Below are 23,549 nucleotides of genomic sequence, written 5' to 3' on the forward strand. Positions count from 1 at the left end.
TCGGGCACGAGGAAAGTTTCCAGCCTATATACCATTCAACCCCAATTTTAATGCATATAATGAATTAAAGAGAATTCTTGGTCATAGCAAAACAAAGGGTGGAAATAGCTGAAGGGCAAAATTGTCTAAAGTGGATACATTTTGTATGTTTTAAAATAGGTGGGTACATTTTAGGTTTTATCTATAAAAAAGGGTATTTTCAACCATTAACCCTATTATCAAAAGCTTGCATCCTCTTCGCGCATCACATATATATTGTTTGTATACTATTAATGCTATCAGTCGATGCTCTAAAAAAACTGTAATTAGTTGATGTATACAACTAACCTGGTTGTAATATAGAGAACGAATGAACTAATAAAACAATTATTTTATTATTTTAAAGATAAAAAAGTTATAACTAAGATATATATAATAGTTATTATTACAATTTTATCCTTATTAATAGTTAATTGACTATATTTTAACTAAAATTTACGGCTATAAAGAGTTTTAAATTTTAATTGTGAATAAATTAAGACTAATTCCAATGAATTTAGGGAAAACAGAATTTTAAGTTAAAAATGAATTTTTTATCTTTTTTTATTTTTATTTTTATATCTTTTTAATAGTACTTCCCCGTCCCTGTAACATTTTGTTAAAGGAAGGCGGCATAAATTTTAATGAAATTTAATTATGTATTTATTTATTGGAGAACGAATTTTACAATTATAGTAGTAAGAGTAACTGAGTAAGTATAATTGTTTTTAAATTAGAAAGATGCATGTTTTGGAAATAAACGAAAAAAAAAATACTCCATATTTTAAGGACGGATGACGGGATGTAAGTATGTATATATATATATATATATATATATATATATATATATATATATATATATATTTATATATGCAAGTAAGTATATACTACTAAAACATAGATATGTGGAAATTATTTTATTGGGGTAATAAAATGCGAAGGTTAGATCCGTAGACGAGTCAACGCGAGGTATAGAGTAATCAGTTAGTCCAAATGTGATGAACAGTTAAACAGTTGAATGTCAGTTTGCTTTTTTCATGACCTTTAATTCAGTGAATCAGATTGAGAGATGTGCATACGATTCTGGTAATATTAATCATTACAAGGCAACAAAATAAATCAATTATTCCTTCTCTTTTTGCGAAATAAACACAATATTTTCCGAGAGAGCTTCTCTTATTCTCTCTTTTTCGAAATTGCCCCTGGAATTAAAATGATTAAAAGTCCAATTAGCATATAGTAACATCTACAAACAAAGTTCTGCTATGTGTCCGTGTATTAAGATTTTAATATGTAACATGTTCGCTTTTATTGAGATTTTTATAGTGCTATTTGTAACTATTTTTCACCCCAAATAATTTTTTTCCTATATTTTGTATTTAAGAAAAGCAAGTTCTTTTACTTTTATATGTATACTAGTGTATCTCCCGCGCGATGCGCGGTGACTGTAATTTTAGACTCGTATAAATTATATATATATATATATATTTTCTTCGTTCATAAAAGATAGTTCTAAAAAGAGATGATACAAATTTTATACGATTCATGCATGATTTTTTCTATTTTGCTTTGAATTTCATATTCTAACATATTGTAATAAGCTAATCGTTTAATAATTAATAACTAACCATCGTAATTATGAAAACCTAATTTCTAGGAAATATTTCTTGTTTTATAATTAACTTATAGTACTTATTAAATATTCTTTTAAACGCAGTTAAAAAAATGTAACCGCTATTACTATTTTGAAATGCATCAAAGAACATTTTTTAATTTACAATGTGACACTTTTATTATTTTTTAAATAAACTAAAAAAAAATCTATATATCTTTATATTATTTACATTGGGTTCTATATATTAAAAATAAATTAATACTATAACATAAATATAAATACATAATTTGAAATTAAAATATTATAATTACAGAAAAAAGGGAGGAAAAAAGGAATTCTTTTAGTTTTTAAAAAAGGATTAGTTGTAAAATAAATTATGAATAGAGTCAGCTTTATTTTCAACTCATGCATGTATTTATATAATTATTTGGCAATTTCTCCCTCAATTTTAAATATTTCCTAATAAATACCAAATTTTTATAATGTATACACTTGGGGCTTCCCAAACACAAAATTGAAATAAGAGTTTGAGAAAAAAATAATTAAGATCGAATTAGTTTAATGAGATTATTGAATTATTATTTCATAATAATTACATAATGTCCTATTAATAAATTTTAATACTATAGAATTAAAAGAAAGTAGAAAATTATTAAAGTTTAATAATATATTCAACAACAATTCTTTTTGACTAAATATTCAACTAACAAATTAATTTGGCAGTTCGTTTTCCATAATTATCGGCCGAAGTGGAGCGAATTTGATTTTTATTTTTTAATTATTGATTTTTCTCAATTCCAAATTTACCCTTCAAATTAAATTTGTTTACATTTACTTTGATTTTTATATATATAAAGATATATAAAGAAATATTAATCTTTTTAGTCTTAAGAAAAAAGAAATATAATTTTCATAATAAACTACTACTATATGTTATCAATATAAATTAAAAATAAAATTTGTGTACATAAATTAAAGAAAAGAATCAAAGTCTAAGATCCACCCACAAATAGGCTTGTGCATTGGTCGGTTCAGTCGACGGGTCGACCAAAAAAAGGAAAATCGAATAAACCAACGGTTTAAAAAAAATATATCGAACCAACTGATTTTAAAAATCGAATCAATGAGAATTTGATTTTCGGTCGATTGAATCTAACCAGCCGAATTACCAAACAATTATAATTAAAAAAAAATCAACAATTAATATGCGCTACAAACTATTTTCTCAAAAAAGAAGAAAGAAAAAATCTGCACCACAAACTAAATACCAATGAATGAGAAGAAGCCTACCTATTTTTTTCTTCGATTTAAAAGCATAGGGACAACCAAACATGGGAAGCCGGATGTTTGGGGATGCGGATGAGGCGCGAACTCAACGAGACAAGGGAGTGTGGCCGAGGAGGCGAGTGTAGTGTGGAGAATGAGCATCGATGCGGACTCGGAAGTGACAGGGGAGGGGCCGACAATCGGCGCCGCTAGGGATTTGGGAGAGACGAGTCACAAAGGCGCACTGGGGGTGGGGAGAAGCAGCGAATTGGGGTCAGCGATTGGGGGGAAGGCGCACGAGAGGGTTATAGACCAGCTAGGGTGTCAATCAAATTGTGGTGTGTGGTTTGACTTTGGGTAATTATAAAATTAAAAAATAATAAAAAATATAATAATATATATATATATATATATATATATATTTGGTTGGTTCGATTTTCAATCGACCAAATTCGAGAAAATCGAACCGATCGATAAAACCAAACAATTCCTAAATTTTCAACTGAATCATGAAAAAAACTCAATTAAAATCGATCGATTCCATTAATTTTCGATCAGTTTTTCAATTGGTCCAATTTCTGCACGCCCCTGCCCACAAAAAGGTAAAACAAGCCTAACTAGAACTTTGCAAGTTAAAAAATAAAAGGAACAGGAAAACGCTATTGCACCAATTAGAACGCGCGAGACACAAAATCTAATAGAATCAATTTTTGATTAAATTATGCGAGTATTGTGGAAAAGGATGTGACGCCATTGGATGAGAATCTAGGTTTAGCTAAAACATCTACCAATGTAAGACTAGCTGGCTTAGCCTCGCGACCAGTTATAAGCCAATTCAGGGGGGGGTTTTTTCCCTCAGTTTGTTACACCTAAAAAAGAAAAAATACATTCGTATTCTAACTTTTTACGTGACTCGAACTCACGATCTAATTAATTGGACGAGAAACGTCTTACCATGAGAAGTTTAGGCTAAATTAACATCATTAATGATTCCTTAGAAAGCACGATAAATCAAAGAAACTGAGGGATGTTTATTTTAATAATTAGTCATATAAATAAAAATAATAAAATTAATTTATTAATTATTTAGATAGATTAAAATTTTAGAATATCTCAAGTCTCTTGATTATTTTTATCATTTAAATTAGTTTTGTTTCTTATTCCATTAAAATATGGAATTGGAGAAATCCTGCCAAAGATTATCAAAATTTATGTCAAATATATGGAGCACGCCATATAAAGATTTTTTTTTTCTTTTGAGAATTAATCAACAGTAAATATTAATATTATCAATAGACCACCCCCCTATAACCAACCAAGAAACGTTGACATGACCGGTTGCAAATTAACAATACTTCCTGCATTGCCTCTTGTGGACAACAATATTAATTAATAATAATATTAATTATGCCAAGGAGTAATCTTATGGACAACAATATTAATTAATAATTAAAAATACAAAAAATTAAAACGTTGTATAAGACTGTTAAGTTATGTAGATAAAAAAAATTGTACTTCGATTCTTCAATTTCTCAGTACCTCTTCAACAAATGTAATATCTTCTCTCTGAATTCTTCTCTGAGTATAAGGTTCTCATCACTGCAACAGCATTAATGTAGTTGCAAAATCGAGTAATTTCAGGAGAATACCTCACACTCGACAATGAACGAGAACCACTCTACATTAGGGTGAGCATTCGAATTTTTGCCTAATCCGAAAATCCAAAATTTTCCTAAAATTCAATCCGATCCGAACCATATTAATTATTCCGAAATTCAAATCCGAAAATTCAAAAAAAATCGAATAAAATCAGATCCCAAACTGAAAAAATCCGAAATGTGAAAAGAAAAAATCTGAAATACATATCAACCTAACCGATTGGATCATTATGATCGAATTTAGGTCCTAATTAACAAGGCATTAATTATAATCAACCAAGACGAGAGTATTAGGTTAGAATTTTAGAAATATTTAACTATTTAAAAATTAATAATTATACACTTATATATTAATATTATTTATATTATAAATATAATTCAGATTTTGGATTTTAAAAGTGTCAATCTGTTTCGATTCGAAAATCTAAAAAATCATAACAAAATTTTAAATTTCAGTTTGGCTCAGATCGGATATTCAGATTTCAGATATTTTGCTCACCCCTACTCCACATGAACCTAATTTCGTAAATCTTGTAAATGTAGCGTGTGAAATTTTAATTTTAACAATTGTGTTATTTAAATTTATCATTTTAATTAAATGAAAAAGGCAAAAAACAAAACTAATTCATATGAGCAAGCAAGATGAGTCAGACCAATGCAAGCCTCGACTAATAAATGGTCATGGAACACGGATGAGTCAGTAACGGACTCAACCAATGTAAATGTTCTAACGAATTTCAATTTTACAAAATAGGGATGCTAGAAATAATTATTGAAATGTATCCAAAAAGATGCAAAATCAAATACTCCGGTACACAAAACTACATATTTACAACTACTTTTCTTTAAAATGGAAGTGGAGTCATAGTTGAAAAGGAGCTTCAAGATTTTTGCTACTTCTGATGGAGACACCATCACAAAAGAAAAGAGACGAATGAATTGCGATAAAAAGGAGTATGTTATTGCTGTATTGCATATGTCAAATCAAACACACACACACGTAAAGATAAACACTGAAGAAACACACACATACCCACATGTATATATATGTGGCGTTATTACATAACTAACACAGCCCAGAAGCACCTGGAGAAACATTACTATTAGTATTGATGAAATATAGAAAGAAAATTAAAGGCATAACTTGTGGCTCCTATCTTGCCATTTCAAGAAGTAATTAATATGAAACTGATTTGTGGTTTAATCCGTGATGTCTAAACAGTGAAAATTCATTATTTATTAGGTTAGCTAGCTAGCTTTTATATATATGGACGATCGAGATCGAGATCGATGATGAGCCCACTTTTGATTAAGATGAGACATTGAAATTTCAAGAACACAAGGAAAAAGAAAAATAGTTGTTGGAGATAAAATAATTGTGGAAGAGTCTTGAACGTCTTTGTGATTTTTCACATTTAATACTTCGCTCTTACGTCTTAATTTTGATCACGTTTTATCTATGTACAATTGATCATTTACGTACCATTTTTCTGCTACCTCAGTACACACACACACGTACACAAGGTTTTGTACGTTCTCTTCATACATATCTTTAATTTATAATTATCAGAATAGATTTGTGATTTAATAGGATTAATTTCATCGCCAAATTCTTGTTTTGATCCTTGGAGGTGGGTGGGTTTGCAATTATAAATCGACAGGCATAATGAAAATCAAGTGGAGAAACGAAAAGAAGAAAGAAAAGAAGAAGAAAAAGTGTATATTTGGTGATGGATGTATGTAACGTAGCTTTCAAAATGACTGGAATTCTTCATTGAAGTGAAACATACATGGAGTAAATATAATAGAGGTTGATTGAGATCTGTCAAGGCGTAACGCTTTAATTGTGTTGCATTGAAACATCTAAGTCATGCCTCCGAGTACCTACGTACCTTAATTACCTAGCTAGATCCATATCTTTATTCAAAAAAAAAAAAAAAAAAGCTAGATCCATATCTACGGATTTTTTATAGATAGGTATTCTTTTTTTTCTTTCAAACGAGAATTTACAATTATTAATTCCAGTGTGTCTGTACCAATAAACTTCGATAATACGAAAAAGACGAATGTATTGTAATATTGTACAACATACTTGACGATTTTTGAACTTAAAACTTCACCTTTTGGTACTTGATTCACTATATAAGGATGCGATCGAGTGCGACCTATCCCTAAACCTTAGCTAGATTCTACTATCAATTATAAAACATTATTTGTACCACACTATGATATACCTTAACTATTTAAAGTCACGCTCCGATCCCACCGCCCACATTAATATTGGACGTATACGTACCAATTAATTCCAATAACCTATATATACGGGGAGTTTTAACAGTTTTCCCATTTTCAAGTTTGCTACAATTTACCAAGTTTTCCCATTTTGAAATTATCGAGTTTGCTACAATTTGCTATATAGTGTGATCGTAATGTTTCTATTTTTGTTAGTTAATGGTGATCGCTATATACTAATTTTTACTAAGTGTAATTAATGTTTTTAGTATTATCATCCTACACAATAACTAATGAATCATTTGTTCTTTTAGGATGCGCTTATTTTGGTTGTCAAATTTCATTGGAAAATGATAGATAAGAAAATATGAGAAAATATTACTATCATTTTTTCTCTTTTTGTTATCATATGTTTATTAGAAATGAAAAGATGAGAAAATATTGAAAAATATTTTCACACCTCTACCTTATGATAATATTATCCAATATTAGAGAGAAAATGAGTGAAACGGAGTTGCCCGAGAAAATATTCCACCCTGCCCGAAGAAAATTTTTCATCATAGTAAACATGTGGAAATGATGGAAAATTGGTAAAAATATATTTTTTCTCGCATTTTCCATCAAAATAAACGTACCCTTATACTTTTGAATTTAGTCATGGCTTCCTCTCTCTCTTAAAAAAAAAAAGAAAAGAATTGTTTAGTCATGGCTTCTTCCCAGTTTGCATGTATCCCACCATGTACCAGTCTTAATTTGTTATAATTTTTATTTTTTTAGAAAAAAATTAAATTTATTAATAAAAAGATAATTAACAAGGATTTACTCACCCAGTTAGGGTTTCTAATTTTTTTATATTTATTTGAATTAATTAATTCAAAGTTAGGATATACAAATTTTTTAAATTACATTTTTTAGTGATAAATATTAATTAAAGTTCATAATATAATACTAATATTTTTTATTTTTATAACAGACAATTACAAAATAAAGAAATTAAAAGTGAGACACACTAAATTGTGGGACAGATGATCTCATGTGGCTTGCACTACCATCTCTTAATTTAAATTCAACAACTTCTAACATAACTGTGCTTCATCAGTTTAGTCACTTCAAGTATACAATGCTCTTTGAAATCATAAAAAGATCTTGATGAAGTCAAAGTAATACATGCCTACCCGCGAGCGTCATAACAACTTTTTATTGTATTAAGGAATTAATTAAGTAGGTGTTAATATCAGCATTAAACATGCATGAGCATGATGCATGAGTTGAAATGAGAGTGAAAAATAGACATTATGTTGCGGGTGGTACAGTATTGTAATAGGCAGTGAATAATAAATGCAATGAGAAGAGTGTTGAGTTGTGGTTCAAAATTAAAGAGACGAAAACGAAGAGTTATGTTTCTAATCGACGTATCAATTTTTGTTGCAACCTAAACGACATTTCTGTGATAAAGAAATCACCATACACGCCCGTCCGTAATTTACAGGCCCCGCCACTTTTTTTCATTACAACTTCTATTTTACTTCTATTTCTTTGTTTTTATCAAATTTACTTAACATGACGAAACAACTAAGAAATTTCACGCTACTAATTCAGACAAAACTTATCTTTCACCGAATATGTTTGAGATCCTATTTTTAGCCCTACTCGAAATTCGAAATATTTATGGGAGTCTATTCCAAGACATGCATGCTTAATTTGCATCTTCATTACTGTATTTATCTCACGCTTCAAACTGATTTTTTTAAAAAAAATTAACAATATTAAATAAAGAAATTTAAAGGCCGTGCCGCGCCACAAAGAACTCGAACTCGAGACCTTTGTCCTTAGGCATTAACCCTTTATCGCTTGGCCAAGCTTCAAATTGATTATTTGCATGGCGTTGCCTAGAAATCGAGGTCACTGTTGTTTGAATTGCCTCTCCATCTCATGTAATTAATTTGTGTAAATATTCATCACTTAATGTAATTAACTAATTAATATTCATCGAGACTGCGGGAACTTATACTCCTTTAATTTAATTTGTTGATATCACAGGTGGAAGTGCAAATTGCTGGGCTTCTCGGAAGCTGCATGAAAACATACAAAATTGTAAATGTGGTGTATGTGAATGTGAGAGAATTGATGGATGAAAAGTTTGATTCTAAAATCTATCTCTTCACGCGTAAATCTAATCCAACGTCAGTTAGAGTGAATTATGATCACGCATGACATTGTCAGCATCTCAAATCATAAATTCAAAAAAATAAAAATTAAATTCATATGTGTAAGAGATTTGTGTGACAAGTTTGATGATAACAATGTTTCCGTGCTGCAAAGTACCACCGTCGATCCATATTGTACAAGTTTCGAACCAGCCCTATAGATACTCCTATATCTATATGTCAACAAAAGTGTCGCTGCTATTGCATTAAATCATCTTTCTTTATCTTTTCCCTATTTTCTTATGACATGAGCCAATCAAAACTAACCATCACTATTGCAAATTAGTCCATTAGATCAGGCCGGTCCTGTATCTCACGGGGCCCTAAGCGAAAATTAAAAAATGGGCCCTTATAGTTTTCATTTATATTGACATAATCTTGGCGGACGGAGGGAGTATTAATATAAACTTTTTTCATCTAATTATTCAAAAGAGTTTTAAATCAAAAGAGAAGAAAATATAAGTTACTAAGAATTCAACACTAATGGTATGATCTAAATGAATAAAAGAACTTTCATAAGACGAAGCTCTGTAAATAAGTACCTTATAATATGGTTCACCATAGCAGCAGTATTGAAAGCAATCTGTCCCCACAATATCTAACCAAAACACAATTTCTTGTATATCTAGCAAAGACAAAAAGGACAAAAATATTAGGAATTGAGAAAAAAAATATATAAAATATTGATAGAACATACAACAAAAATTTGTTCAAAATAAGGATAAGTTTCTTACTTTATCTAAATACAATACGTCTTGCAGTTTTAGAGGTAAAAGTATTTATCAAGTCTGTGTAATCTAATTGATCAATCAATTTTCTTTCAATTGATAACATAGCCAACCCATTCAACCTGTCTTGCGGCATCTTTGATCGTAGATAGGTCTTAATCAATTTCAATTTGGATAAAAGATCTTTCAGCTGATGCCACCGTAACTGGTATGGTTAATAAAATCTTGTAGGAAATATAAGCATTTGGGAAGCAATTCACCCTATTAGGATTTAAATTTGAGTAATTGTTTAAGTAATGAGCCACCAAAAGTGGGCCCCAGTTATTAACCTTTTCATTCACTTGTTTTTAGGCATTTTCGTTCACTGCATATATTTTTAGATTATGTTTTGTTCTTAAGCAAAAACAATATATATATATATATACTATATAAAAATAAATAAAAAAATTGGGCCCCAAAAATTTCGAGCCCTATGCGACAGTATGTTGAGCATGTCCTCAAGTACGGACCTGCACTAGATATTTCATCGTACGCGTGCGGTGCATGCGTGTACGTAGCTAGCGAATTAATTACATGCACGAGAAATATGCAACATTATATACATTTCTATATTATGTGAACGGTGTTATTTGGGCACATTATGACTAGTTATAAATTAATGAAATTGAAAAAAAACTTGATTCGTTTAATTTTTTTAATCAAAATTCTAAAAATAGCTAATTTTAGTGTTTTCTACACATTGTAGCTATATATTTTTTTTAATATATATATAGTAAACAATTTAGTTGGAAATTCCTATATATACTTAGAATATAGAATGACTAACAATGAGGATGATCGATGTATCGTGTGTTTGAAGATAAAATGAAAAAGCAGAAGATATTTCAAAAAGAATCATATGGTAAACGATAAATCGTGTTTGACAATATATAGTTACTAGTACTCTCTCCGTCCCGCTCTAAATGTCTCCTTTTTTTTGGGCACGGATATTAAGAATGTATATAAAGTAGATAAAGTGGATAAAGTAGATAAAGTGGATTGATAAAAATTATTTAAATATTAAGTATAGAGAGATAGTGGATTGCCAAAAAAGGTATGAGACATTTAGAGTGGGATGTCCCATTATGAAAAGTGGGACTTTGAAGTGGGACGGAGGGAGTATTTAATTAATCAACACAAATATATATGTATTTTCTTTTTCAAAGAGAGGCCACGCACGACGGCACAAGGATCTTGCCTTATAAGGGAAACTGACATATTTATATAGGAGTTTTATTTATTCCTTATTGTATCTATTGGTATATATATTAAATATTATTTTAGCTGATATTTTTGTTAGCAATGAGATCGTGTTACGAACATCTTACAAAGTCCCCAAGGGAACATCAAGCGGTGCGACTTCCTATATGTGAACAGTAAGGTCCCGGATTCAAATCCCACTGTTTTTCCCCTCCCCAACTTCCCCAAGTAAAAAAAAAAAAAAAATCTTACAAAGGATCCATATTTTAATCGGAGTGTGTAAAAAATTAAAAAGATTTTCGGATATATGTAGGTGTAGTTTGATTAGCTAGTTGGATAGCAACCGGGTTGTCAATGAAGTTGAGCAACCCTCCAAATCCAATAACTAGACATATTGTTGAAATTAATGTAGTCAGACTATTATCCTTATTTTTTTGATTGAGATAGTACAAATTTTTAAAGATAGCGTGACAATTGATTCAAACATAAAATTTTTGATATTACACAATTTTAATCATTCGGTCACTAAATCAGTGCACACGCATAATTATCTTCTTTTATATTAGTGTCTCGTCATGAATGAGTAATTAAATATGTGTGCCCTAACATTTTGGGGGTCCGAATTCATATACCTGCAACATGTTCATCATAAATGAACTGAAATCTGAATAAGAACTAATTAAACATTTAAGCATAGCTGTCGTTTTTTTTGCAGGACTGCATTTTTTTTAATTGGGAAAATGAGGATGGTGGAGATTGAATTCTGAATTAATCGCCCTTGCAACATATTCTGTTTACTTTTTTTTTTTTTTTTTCCTTAAGAAGAATTCATTTACAAAATAGTAGTTCGTGTGTTTCCTAAAAAAGAGAAGTATGAGCATTGTATTTTCGATATTCATTTATTTTAACATGGGCCCATTTTCGGATGCTGTTGTTATTGGGCCCGAAGCCCATTTTTGTGGTCTCCCAAAAATCAATTATCCGATCTACTCAGAAAAGAAAATTAAAAATCAGTGATCCAATAAAACTTCAAAATTTAAGCGTCCAAACCAAAAGCGTACGTTATCTTCAACAACTGGAAGCGCGCTTACAGCTTTTTGGTTGAGATAATTTGATGCATCTCCTTAAACCCCAGAGATTTTAAGGTCTGTATTCCTTTCATGTCAAAAATTTGAGTTGATAAACCCTAGTTCCCCATGTGATGGCCATCTCAACCGGCCTGGGTATTTCTCGTCTTCCATCCCTCTCTCTCCGTTACCCTTTCCGCCACTGTGCTCTTCAGGTTTCTTCATCTGGTTTTGTTTTTTATTTTTATTTATTAAGTATACTAGATAACTAGCTCGCTGTTTTTTACCCCTTTAAATATTACTGTATCAGGTAAGGCTGGGCTGTGCTGCTGCTTCGGTTGAAGCATTCGACGATACGGAGAATGACAAATGCAAGTGAAAATATTTAATTTCTAGTTATCAAGTATGGAGATTCTGGTTAGATAGTTTCATTTCTTCCCTTTTTGAGTTAATCTTTTGTTTTGGTGGGGTGGGGTGAATATGCAGCATTTGATAATTTGAGTGGTCGCGATGCATGTCGAAAGGATTGGAAGAAGTTGAAGTCTGAAGACCTTGGAATTAGGACTTCCAAAATTTCGAGGCCCACAAGAGTGGTTCTTAATGGCCTTAAAAAAAGAGGTATTCTGGATTCACGCTTTGCATATTGCACTTTGCTTGTATTTCCATTTTTTTTGTTTGGAATGCTATAAACAGTGACCTGCAATGCTGCGTCCTGTTAAAGGTGAACATTCTGTCTGTATCTGTTTGTTTAATTGTGGGGTGGCGATGATTGTTTTTATCTCTCCAAAGCAAATAAATCATTGTGTATTTCGCTTGCCGATGGTGAATGCCATTACTTTTTCAAGAGTGATCACATGTAAATCTTAGCTCCGTTTTCCTCATGGCCTATTGTTATGAGCCAACTTCGTGCATACGCTTATCAAATGAAATTATTCATGTGGCCATATACTAATGTTCTCTTGTTGAATCAGTTTGGGCAATTTAAGTACTAGCAACATGAATCCTAATGGTCTGTCTTTGTGGCATTTCAATGTATAATTGTCGTAGAGGGTTGATTTCTGTTTGAATATCTAGTTATTGCTTATATAATTGCTTTCCTAGCACTAAATATTGTAGCTCTCTGATTCAAAGAATCTGCCATGCCCCTACGAACTTAACTTTATAATGACTCTATGAAGGTTTCATGTCTTTTTAGTTGAAGCTTGTTTAATCTCTCACTCTTATTTTCTTCTGCAGGCTTTGAAGTATATCTAGTTGGAGGATGCGTAAGGGATCTAATATTGAGACGAGTGCCTAAAGATTTTGATGTATTAACCTCAGCCGAACTTAAAGATGTAAGTCTACATTGTACCCCTATTTGTTTTATAGGTATTGCATTTGCAATCTGGACAATTAGTCTCTTGTAATTTATCCACCAAGCTAAATCATTGTTGACCATTGAAGTTTGTTATGGTTTACAGCATTGTTGAGACTTGAGAGTCATAAAAAGAACTTTTTGGGGAAGAAATTGCAAAAGTTCAAAACCCAAAACTTCCACTGAATTTTAAAATTTAGCATGCCTTGTTAATCAATTGATCTAATTATTTGTTCCACCTTTGCATAAACTATGAACAAAAAATGCTTGTGGCAGTACATATAATGTTACATGTCATTAGAAGCATACACTCGTATCTGATCAATTTAGTAATGATACATTTAAAATAAAACATAATGTATATAGTGTACGTTTAATAAGTACAAATATCATGATATCAATATATCTATCTATATATATATATATGAGAACTGGAACGTGAGAACAATGCATTTTCATATAAAATTAATGAATTCACTATTAAATTTAATGCATTTGAAAAAATGAAATTTCCCCTCCCTCCAGGATTCAAACCCTGTTGGTGCATTAATCCATCAAGATGATGCATCCATCGTAGATCTTCACGACCGAAGTGATGAATGGTTCTCTGTTCTTATTTAAGGGTTCTCATTTGAACCTCATTTCAAATGAAAACCATTATTTAAAATTAGAACAAATAATCATTTTCAGTTCATCGATCATCAAGATCTATGGTAGATGCATCATCTTGATCGATGAATGTATTACCTAGGTTCACATTAACTTTATACGTCCAATGTAGTGTTCTCACATTCTCACGATAAATGCAGATCTTATTATAACCAATCCCTATATATATATATATATATATATATATATATATAGGGGGTGGTTATTCAATAAACCACCCTTATTTTAAGAATTACGAACCAACAAAAATGCATGAATTTTATGTATAACACGCATGAATAAACTGTATAAAGGTATGAATTGCAAAAAATATTTTTTTGTTACCTTTGAGATTCGAACTCAGGAGCATGAATTTATCCAATAAGGTGATGAATCAACCGTAGATCTTGATGATCTAAGGGCTGAAAATGGTTCCTAATTTATATTTTAAGAAGCGTTCTTATTTTAGCCTTCCCCTATATATATATAATATGCGTATATTGTTCTATGGCTATGATGACATGCTTATGCAATGTGGTGAGATTCATAAATTAATTACATGCATAAACAATAATACAATTCCACAAATATGTAAACTTTTCGATGCTATTAGTCTATTATATATATCATGTAAAATATAGTATAAAGTGTCTGATGGACCTTGACATCTCTCGCTAGGAAAGCCACATGCTCAAAAATTCATAAGTTATGCTCACAAGAGCCTCTTCACTTCTACATACACCACCATAAGAAATATTGGATTCCTCATGAAACATCATTGGTTATTTTAATTTACAGGTGATGAGGACATTTTCTCGATGTGAGATGATTGGACGGCGGTTTCCTATCTGTCATGTGCACATTGATGATACTATTGTGGAGGTTTGTTAGCTTTGTGTCATATTCTTAGATCCATAGATGATTAGTTTCTTATTTTATCGTACCTATTGCACTTTAGACCCTTATTGCCAAGTTCTTAATAGTTCCATCGGTCTCTTGGATTAGTTATTTTTTCTTATGTGAAGTCTAGATTTCTCTTATGGATGCTGATTTCTCTATGGAATTTCCTTTTGGTTGGCTGTTCATTGAACACCAGTCATTCCTTTTGTTTCCTTCCTTGACTTCTTGTGTCATTTCTCCGCTCTTTGCCTCCTTTTGGTTCAACATTATTTGTCAATGTTCAACTGAAATGTTGGAATTATGATCTTCCAGTTTGACAATATTCTGATATCTTTTAGGTTTCAAGCTTTAGTACCCGTGCAACAAGGTACGGGAGGTTCTTGAGTTTGGACCCTGAGAAGCCTGTTGGCTGTGATGAGAAGGACTATATTCGCTGGAGAAACTGCCTTGAGAGGGATTTCACGATAAATGGGTCGCCACTTTACCCCATAAGCTTGATAAGCATTTGCATTTAAAGTGATATGAGATGTTTGCATGAGTTTTTCCTTTACTTTTTTTTTTTTCTTCCTATCTCTCTTCCACTTGTGTTATGTCAAATCTCATTTTTTTCTGTGTGCATGTAGACGTAAATTACATAATGTTTCGAGTCTAAATTTTTTCTATTTACAATATTTGCTGAATTTATTTCTATTTTCCTTTGTTATTTCAGATTGATGTTTGACCCTTATGCAAAGTTGATATATGACTACACGGGTGGAGTAAATGACATCCGGAAAGCTAAGGTGAGCATATATATCTAAGCTATAAAAACCATTAAGAAAATTTTATCTTTTACTGCTAAGTGATGCATTTACAGATTTATTTTTTATATGAAGATCCGGACCATCAAGCCTGCTAATCTTTCCTTGACTGAGGATTGTGGTAAGTTCTATTCTTTTCCTTCCTTAACAGTAACTCTACGTCAGAGTGGATCATAAACTTTATTTTTATGTCGGTGATTGCATTCCTTGGTGTCTTTATTTCTAATATAGTCAGTTATTGCTGCTGTACTGGTAATTTATTACTTTTTTTAATTGTTCCTCCTTACTTTTACAGCTCGTATTCTTCGTGCTGTCAGAATTGCTGCTCGATTGGATTTTAGACTTTCAAGGGAGACTGCTCTGGCAGTGAGAAGGTTATCTGCTACAGTTCTAAGGCTTGATCGGGTATCCAGAAGGCTTTTATCCTTTCATGAATATTCTCAACTGTTCAGGATGATGTACTAAATGTTCTTTGTGCTTTGATAAATCATGGTTATAGGGAAGGCTTCTCATGGAAGTCAACTACATGTTGGCTTATGGTTCCGCAGAGGCCTCATTGAGATCATTATGGAAGCTCGGTCTTTTGGAAATACTTCTGCCTATTCAGGTAGCTAACATTCATCGATATCCTTTTACTGGATATCAATAGAGTAGGCTTTATTTTCCCATGTAGACATGCTATGTATTTCTGCCATTTAATGGAAATCAAGTAAAGAAGCTTTGTTTTGCAGGCTGCCTATTTTGTCAGCAATGGTTTTCGCAGACGTGACAAGCGTTATAACATGCTTTTGGTAATTATGGCAGTACTCTGTATAGTCTTCTTATTTACTTGATGGATGTTTGTTCAATGTTTTCATAGAAACCTGAGGTGCTGATTGATTGATTTGTCAGATATATTCTCTGTTGTATTCTCGTTAACTTGGTGGTTAAATGTCTTTCAGCGGGAAAAATTTTCTAACACTTTATTTCGCAGTCTTTATGCTCCAACCTCGATAAACTTCTTGCCCCTGACAGACCATGTCACAGTAGCTTATGGTAAGATTCCATTTCTGAAATATACATATTTGATCACATAGTTTGAGCTTTGACGCCATCAGAATCATGTATTATCAGGTTTGCTATTCTAGCATTTCACGAAGCACTCTCGACACAACCAAGGGATCCTCTTGTAGTTGCTGCATTCAGCCTTGCAGTCCACAATGGCGGAGACCTATCAGAAGCTTTAAGCATTGCAAGACGTATCAATAAACAACATGAAATAAGTTTTGAGGAACTATTGGAACCGAAATACATGGAATCCAATGTGTTGTTGGATGAGGTTAAAGATTTAGCAGCTTCGGTCCGAAGTGCCCTTCACCATATGACAGATGATTATTTTGTCTCCCAGGCAATGGCTAAATATCCAAAAGCTCCGTATTCAGATGTTGTAAGCACTCTTTGTGTTTCGGGCCTTAAATTTTTGTTTCATTTTTTTCTTTTTTTTTTCTTTTAGTGAAAAGCTATAGGAAACAATTTTCGGTGCTCAACCATGTCTTCACAGTTCACCCACCCTGCTTATTCATGTTTCTTTCAATTTTATTGCCATTTTTCTTATTATGGAAAGTAGTGCAAGTCCTTATTACCTTTGTTTTCATTTCTGCAGGTATTTATCCCAATGGCACTATACTTGAGGGTTTGGAAGATGTTTGAATGTGTTGCAGGTGGGAGGGAAAAGGGATTTGTACCAAAAAATGGTAGTAAGATCGACTATGAGTTGTTAGCTATGGGAAGTCTAAAGGAAGTTAGACATGCATTTGCAAGAGTCGTATTTGATACCATATACCCAATTGATAAGTACATAGATGATTAACTTATACAAAAAAGTGAGTGAAGAAAGCAACGGTAACACACCAGGCCCGTATTCACGTGATAAATGACCCAACAGAAACAAGGAAGTCGCTGAAATTCTGCACCTGAGGATAGCGACGCTACAAAGACTATCCCAATCCTGGTTCGGATGTTTTTCATTGATTAGGTTCCGAGTCTTGTTCCTTTTGTGTAATCTTGTTACTAGCTACTCATTCTTTCCTTCAATGCAAATAAAAGTTATATTCAGTAGCACAGAAATAGTGTGTTTTCATTTATTTTGTGTTGATTTGCTTATGTCGCTAACTCCCAGAATCGGCTGATAACGTCTAATGTTTAATAGTTTACTTCAGATTTAACTTGTATTTATCTTTTAATCAAGTTTTACATTGAATGGGGCTAACTTTTAGCTAGATCTAGTCACAAGTAACTAAAAAATGTAACTCAATACAAGAATACCAACAGAATATTGGCTTTTGGTGGTCTTACAGAAGCAACAAGAATCATGTTTGTCAACGGTAAGTGCCATAATTATTCAGAATCTATCTGCTTCTACTAGTGCCTCCAGAAAATTATAAATCAAGATGAAAAAAATTGTGTTTTGTAATCTCATCTAACTTAATTTCTCCTCACTTTTTTGCAGGAGCTGGACTGCCACCACCGGTGGTAGGCCTGTAACGAGAAACCATGTATAGTTTATTGGAGGATTTGAGATAAGAATTGGTGAAGATATGACAATGGGGAAAGATAGGGAAACTTACAGGCCAACAAAGACTTTGAATGCGTCATAGATGCCCCACTGCGCCCCAGTGAGGGTGCCGATCATGACAATACGAAGAGGGAGTCCTCGCGTGCACAGACCCCATAAGCCAAGCTTATTGACAGCCTGCAGGGAATACCATGCGTAAGCCAATGAATATAACATATCATGTGTTAGGTTGGAATAGTGAAAGTGGTGAATTGGCACTGACATCGCCTACTGTGGCTCCTTTGGCATTGTTGAGGAAGGAGACCAAGTTGTCAGCAGGGTGTGAAACAATAGCACAGAATACTCCTGCAATATATCCGCCAGCGAAGCTGACTCCGAGCTGCAACTGCTTGCTGCACTGGTCCTTGGGCACTGGAATGGCGTTCTTGTAGATGCTCTCAACAATGTTCTCGAAGGTGGAGAACTTCATCATCGTATCTGCAGTTTGATCAACCAATTAATGGGAGCTCGTGAGAGAGATGATGAGGAGGGAGAGCTTACATGGAATCTGGCGCCCCCAGAGCGGAACAATCCCCTTGTAAAGGCTGTAAGAAACACAGATGCATGCTATTAGCCATGAAAGAAGAGGGGAAGGAGGCGTATGGTAAATATATGCATACCCTGAGGCTCCTTCAGCACGGATGAACTTGGGGAGGCCATCAGCGAGGCCTCGGGCGAAGCCAGGCTGAGTCTGGACGCGAACCTTGACGGCCTCAAAGGGGCAGAGGGCGATGTCAGCGATGACTTCAGCGGAGGCGGAGCCAGCGAGAAAGATGAAGGTTTTATATTTGGCAGCGTTCTCGGGGCCAGCCATGTCGGAGTAGTACTTCTTGAAGAACTCGTAGAAGCCGAACTTGCAGGCTCCCTGGGCGCTGTAGCCGAGCAGGGTGGGCACCCAGCCCCTGAAGAAACCTTTCACTCCTTGCTCCCTTAGGAGAACTCCAAAACCTGAACCTATGCTCTTGTATTTTGCAGGATTTATCTGCAAATGAAATGTGATAAAACTAAATCACATGTAACGAACGAGTTGAAAGAAAGAAAAAAAGAGAGGACCTGCATGTTGCACTTGACGAGATCAGAGTGGGGTGACGGCCATGTGAGTGAGGCCGCAGCTGAAAATTCCACCGGCGGTGCATGCGGCGTAGTATTGGGGCGAGAACATGGCTATCTTTGTCTCGTTGGGCGCTGGGATCATGAAGCTCCCGCCGGTTGATGGCCGATCCTGCGGCATTTCGTAGAGGAAACTGGGGATCCATGGCTGCCGATCTGGGAACACCATTTTTGATTGGTAAGATTAAGAATGTGTGTTGTTGAGGGATGTTAATTTATGCGAGGGAGAAAGAGTAATGAGTGAAAAGAGAAATGGCAATGCATGGTGGTAATTAATGGTTATCTCCTCCATTTCCGCGCCAGCTTTCTCTTTATGGAATTCTTATAGCACTAGTATTTAGGAACCAATTTAAGCCCTTTTTCGGTGCCTCAAACCGCATCGCATCGTCTATATATAATACTTGCCACATTTATACTTTCGTCTTTCCATTCCTCAAAATAATTTATAAATTTAATCACATTTTTCAGTTTCGCCATTTTGTATTTCCAAATCAATGAATTATAGTGGGACTACAATATCATTTCTTCATTTATTTTTTCTTGAATGTGTGTCATGATTCTAAATTATTGCATTTTTAATTTATTTTTGTTCTTCATTTTATGTACTCCAAATCATACCGATATTGTATTGTTGTAGTTTTTTCTATTGTTTCAATTAAGGTATTAGTTATTTTTTTTATATCTTAAATATTTTTTTTGGTAATAGTTTGTATTTTAAAAGGGTTTGTAGCCTAACCCTTCCATAGGAAAGAGTTTGACCACTTATTTTCAAATATTTGTGGCTAAGATGTGTAGGTAATATCCGATTTTCTTATTCATTTTTTAGTAATTAAGGTTATAAATATAATTAGCAATGATTTGTAACCAAAGTCGACCTTATTTCGTGGGATTGTATAAGATTCAATTAAGTAAATTGTAAGCCCAGGCGAGTAAATGGGCTCACTTAGCCCTTCCAACTTAATAAAAGGAAAAAATGTCCACTCAAATTAAAACATGGAAATAGTAGCCTTTAAGACTTTTTTACCCTTATTTGAATTTTTAATAATTTATAAAAACTAAAAAATTAAATCCTATTTTGTTCAACTAAAAATATAATTAAATCAAATAAAATTACATCACAAAATTACCATATCAAATTTACCACACCCAAAATTCACACTCAAACCCTAACATCTCCCCATCGCCTTTGAGTTCTCACGCTGCCTGCCGTGACGTCGACGTCCGACGCCGGCCGCCCGCTCCGCCGCCGTTCTGTCATTGTCCAGTAGCTGTAAAACCCCACGGCTGCCGCCTCTCCTCTCCTCTCCCACTGCGTCTCCTTTCCTCTCCCTCTGCGATGTCCGAACCGGCCTTGTGTTCATGGTTACACGGAAATATACTTGTTTACACACAAAAAACGATAGTTACACACATTATCAATAGTTACACACTTTATTCGAGTGTTACACACAATTTCGGCTGATAATGTGTGTAACAGTGCAAATTATCAGCCGAAATTGTGTGTAAACGTGAAGTTTGAACCATTACACACATTTGTGGTCGATAATGTGTGTAATGAAGCATTTTGAACGGTTACACACAATTTGGGAAGATAATGTGTGTAACAGTGCAAAATTTGCACTGTTACACACATTATCTTCCGAAATTGTGTGTAACACTCAAATAAAGTGTGTAACTATTGATAATGTGTGTAACTATCGTTTTTTGTGTGTAAACAAGTATATTTCCGTGTAACCATGAACACAATGCGAAAATCACAAATCAAGAACCAACAATAACAAGAATATTCACTAATACTAAACCTAATCAACCAAATCTCGTTGTTTGAACATCATTACAAAGGGGATTAACACATCCCTCTATTATCAAGATTTACCCAACAAAATTTTAAAATACCATTTTTCCAAAAACCTCTAGACAAATTCCGTGTTATGAGAGATTAGGAGGATGTGACTTACCGGAAACGAGAGGAACAGAAGCAACACGGCCTTCGAGATCGCCTCATGAGACTGCCGGAAAGAGGTCGCCGGAAAAAAAGCCGCCGGAGACGGTGGTAACTTGTGGAAGAAGACGGTAACTTTTTTTTTAACCCAAATATGATTTAACCCAAAATCTAGGTTTTGTTTTTTGTTTTAACTTTTTTTTATTTTACTATTTTGTGAAATTTTCAAAAATTAGTAAAAAAACTAATTAATCAAGTATATATTATTAAGGGTAACTTTGTCAATTCAACACTAAAAAGACTACATTTTCCATATATTTATCTTCATGGACATATTTTCCTACAACTAAAAGGTTTTGGCTAGAGTAGGGGTTTCACTCTTGTAAGGCGATGCATAGGTGTTACCGTGTTAGTCAACTTTTTTAACTAGCAGAAAGAATGTACGTTGTACGTATAATTAATGTTATTTTATTTGATAATTTATTAATTCATTACTTTTATTAGATAATTTATTGAATGAATATATTTATCTATAAGTCTTATCAATAGCTATAGATATATATCACATAGATTAAGTGTAATATTTAATGAATTAATATATTCTTATAAATATATAATATGTAAAATAACCTTAAAATAAAATATGTAATAGCGGTAAAATAGGCAATCCACAAGTTGTGCCTTAGGCTCTTTTTCTATGAGTATAGATTAATATCTTTTAACATTTTAAAATATTATTGTGTCATCTGTATAATTGAATAGTGTTTATAGATAGTGTCATTTGTATAATTGAATAGTGTCATTTACACGGTTTGAGTTAGGATACGGATCAAGGTCTGGGTGCAAATGCAATCCTGATTACACGATGCAACAAATTGCACCCAATTTTTTGTGTAATTTTATTTAAAAAATTTAAACGATCCGAGATGCAAAATAACTACTCTTTTATGAACAACATAATACATGAACAAATAAAATACTACTTAGTATCTTAACTCATTTGAATAATAAGATTAAATTTATAAATGGGTTATGGCCGAAAAATACACAAATTTTGAAAAAAATTGTAATTTTCACCTGAACTTTCAATTAAGTCAAAAAATACACGAATTTATATTTTTATTGCAATTTTCACCTAAGATTGACTTTCAACAAAATTGAAGCTTAATCGACTGTCGAAATTAAATCAAATATATTAAATTTTGTTTTCTTAGACCTCTGAGCCTCTAAATACTCATCATCATCAGAAGTTCAACCAAGATCAAGTGAAGTTCCGATTGTCAATTAAGCTCTAATTTCGTTGATAGTCAAACTTAGGTGAAAATTACAACAAAAATATAAATTCATGTATATTTTGGCATTGAAAGTTTAGGTGAAAATTACAACTTTTTTCAAAGTTCGTGTATTTTTTTGCCATAACCACATTTAAAAAACTGTAAAGATCACAAATGCACGACAACTATGATTTCATAAATTACATGAAGAATGAAGAATGAAGTATGATAGATTTTCAAAATGGGGATCTCTAAAAGGAACGTGAGGAATTTGAAGAATGAAATATGAAAGATTTTTAGAATGGGGATCTCTAAAAGGAATGTGAGGAATTTGGAGATATGATATGTTTTTGATCTGTCTGTTTTCTGTGTTTTTTTTTTCTTTCTTTCTTTCTTCTGATGATGTTTTTGTTGGGGGCTCTCATTTTTGGGCAACATTATATATGAGATATTGATTAATGTTTTATTTACATGTTGAGATCTGTTTAACCTCTCACTATTGTGGTGTTTGTTTTCTTAAAAAAAAAAAAATTTGGAGATATGATATCCAAATAGCAAAATATTAGTGATTTGATTGTTTTAAATCATTAATTCGCATTCTTTAATCTTATTCAATCTAAGGTGGTAGTTTCTGGAGAAAAAAAAAACATGTAAGGTGGTGCTTGGTTCTTAATACACATTTATAGGGTGATGATTCTTAGTTCTTAGTTTATATATATATTGGAAAATAATAGTATATGTTAATAAGAAAGTGTTACTTTTTTCTGATTATTTAAATTAAATATATAATTAAATTAAATTATTTTTATCAATTAATGAAACCAAACACCCTATATAGATCTATCGACGGTATGGTCACAATAGTCAAACGTCTCACTTTCTATTGGGTCAACACCAA

General features: G+C 32.6%; 2 protein-coding genes across 2 annotated transcripts; one reads left to right on the top strand and one right to left on the bottom strand.

Moving 5' to 3' along the window:
* The first annotated feature begins 12,019 nt into the window (after window positions 1-12,019).
* LOC131020210 (uncharacterized) lies at window positions 12,020-17,838 on the top strand. Its single transcript, XM_057948906.1, has 14 exons — window positions 12,020-12,245; window positions 12,341-12,401; window positions 12,517-12,648; window positions 13,267-13,364; window positions 14,831-14,914; window positions 15,271-15,404; window positions 15,642-15,714; window positions 15,808-15,853; window positions 16,028-16,137; window positions 16,232-16,339; window positions 16,464-16,523; window positions 16,706-16,767; window positions 16,846-17,158; window positions 17,375-17,838. Exons 1-14 carry the CDS (start codon window positions 12,165-12,167, stop codon window positions 17,579-17,581), a joined length of 1,569 nt encoding a protein of 522 aa, XP_057804889.1. The 5' UTR covers window positions 12,020-12,164; the 3' UTR covers window positions 17,582-17,838.
* A 166-nt stretch (window positions 17,839-18,004) lies between these two features.
* Window positions 18,005-19,967, bottom strand: LOC131020211 (mitochondrial phosphate carrier protein 3, mitochondrial-like). The gene is given in 7 exon segments (XM_057948907.1): window positions 18,005-18,249; window positions 18,339-18,463; window positions 18,549-18,763; window positions 18,827-18,870; window positions 18,946-19,307; window positions 19,379-19,402; window positions 19,404-19,967. Coding segments are annotated over 7 exon segments (1,014 nt in total). The 5' UTR covers window positions 19,605-19,967; the 3' UTR covers window positions 18,005-18,206.
* Window positions 19,968-23,549: the final 3,582 nt, after the last annotated feature.

This window comes from Salvia miltiorrhiza, chromosome 4, assembly GCF_028751815.1.
Source record: "Salvia miltiorrhiza cultivar Shanhuang (shh) chromosome 4, IMPLAD_Smil_shh, whole genome shotgun sequence".
NCBI classification, from domain to species: Eukaryota; Viridiplantae; Streptophyta; class Magnoliopsida; order Lamiales; family Lamiaceae; genus Salvia; species Salvia miltiorrhiza.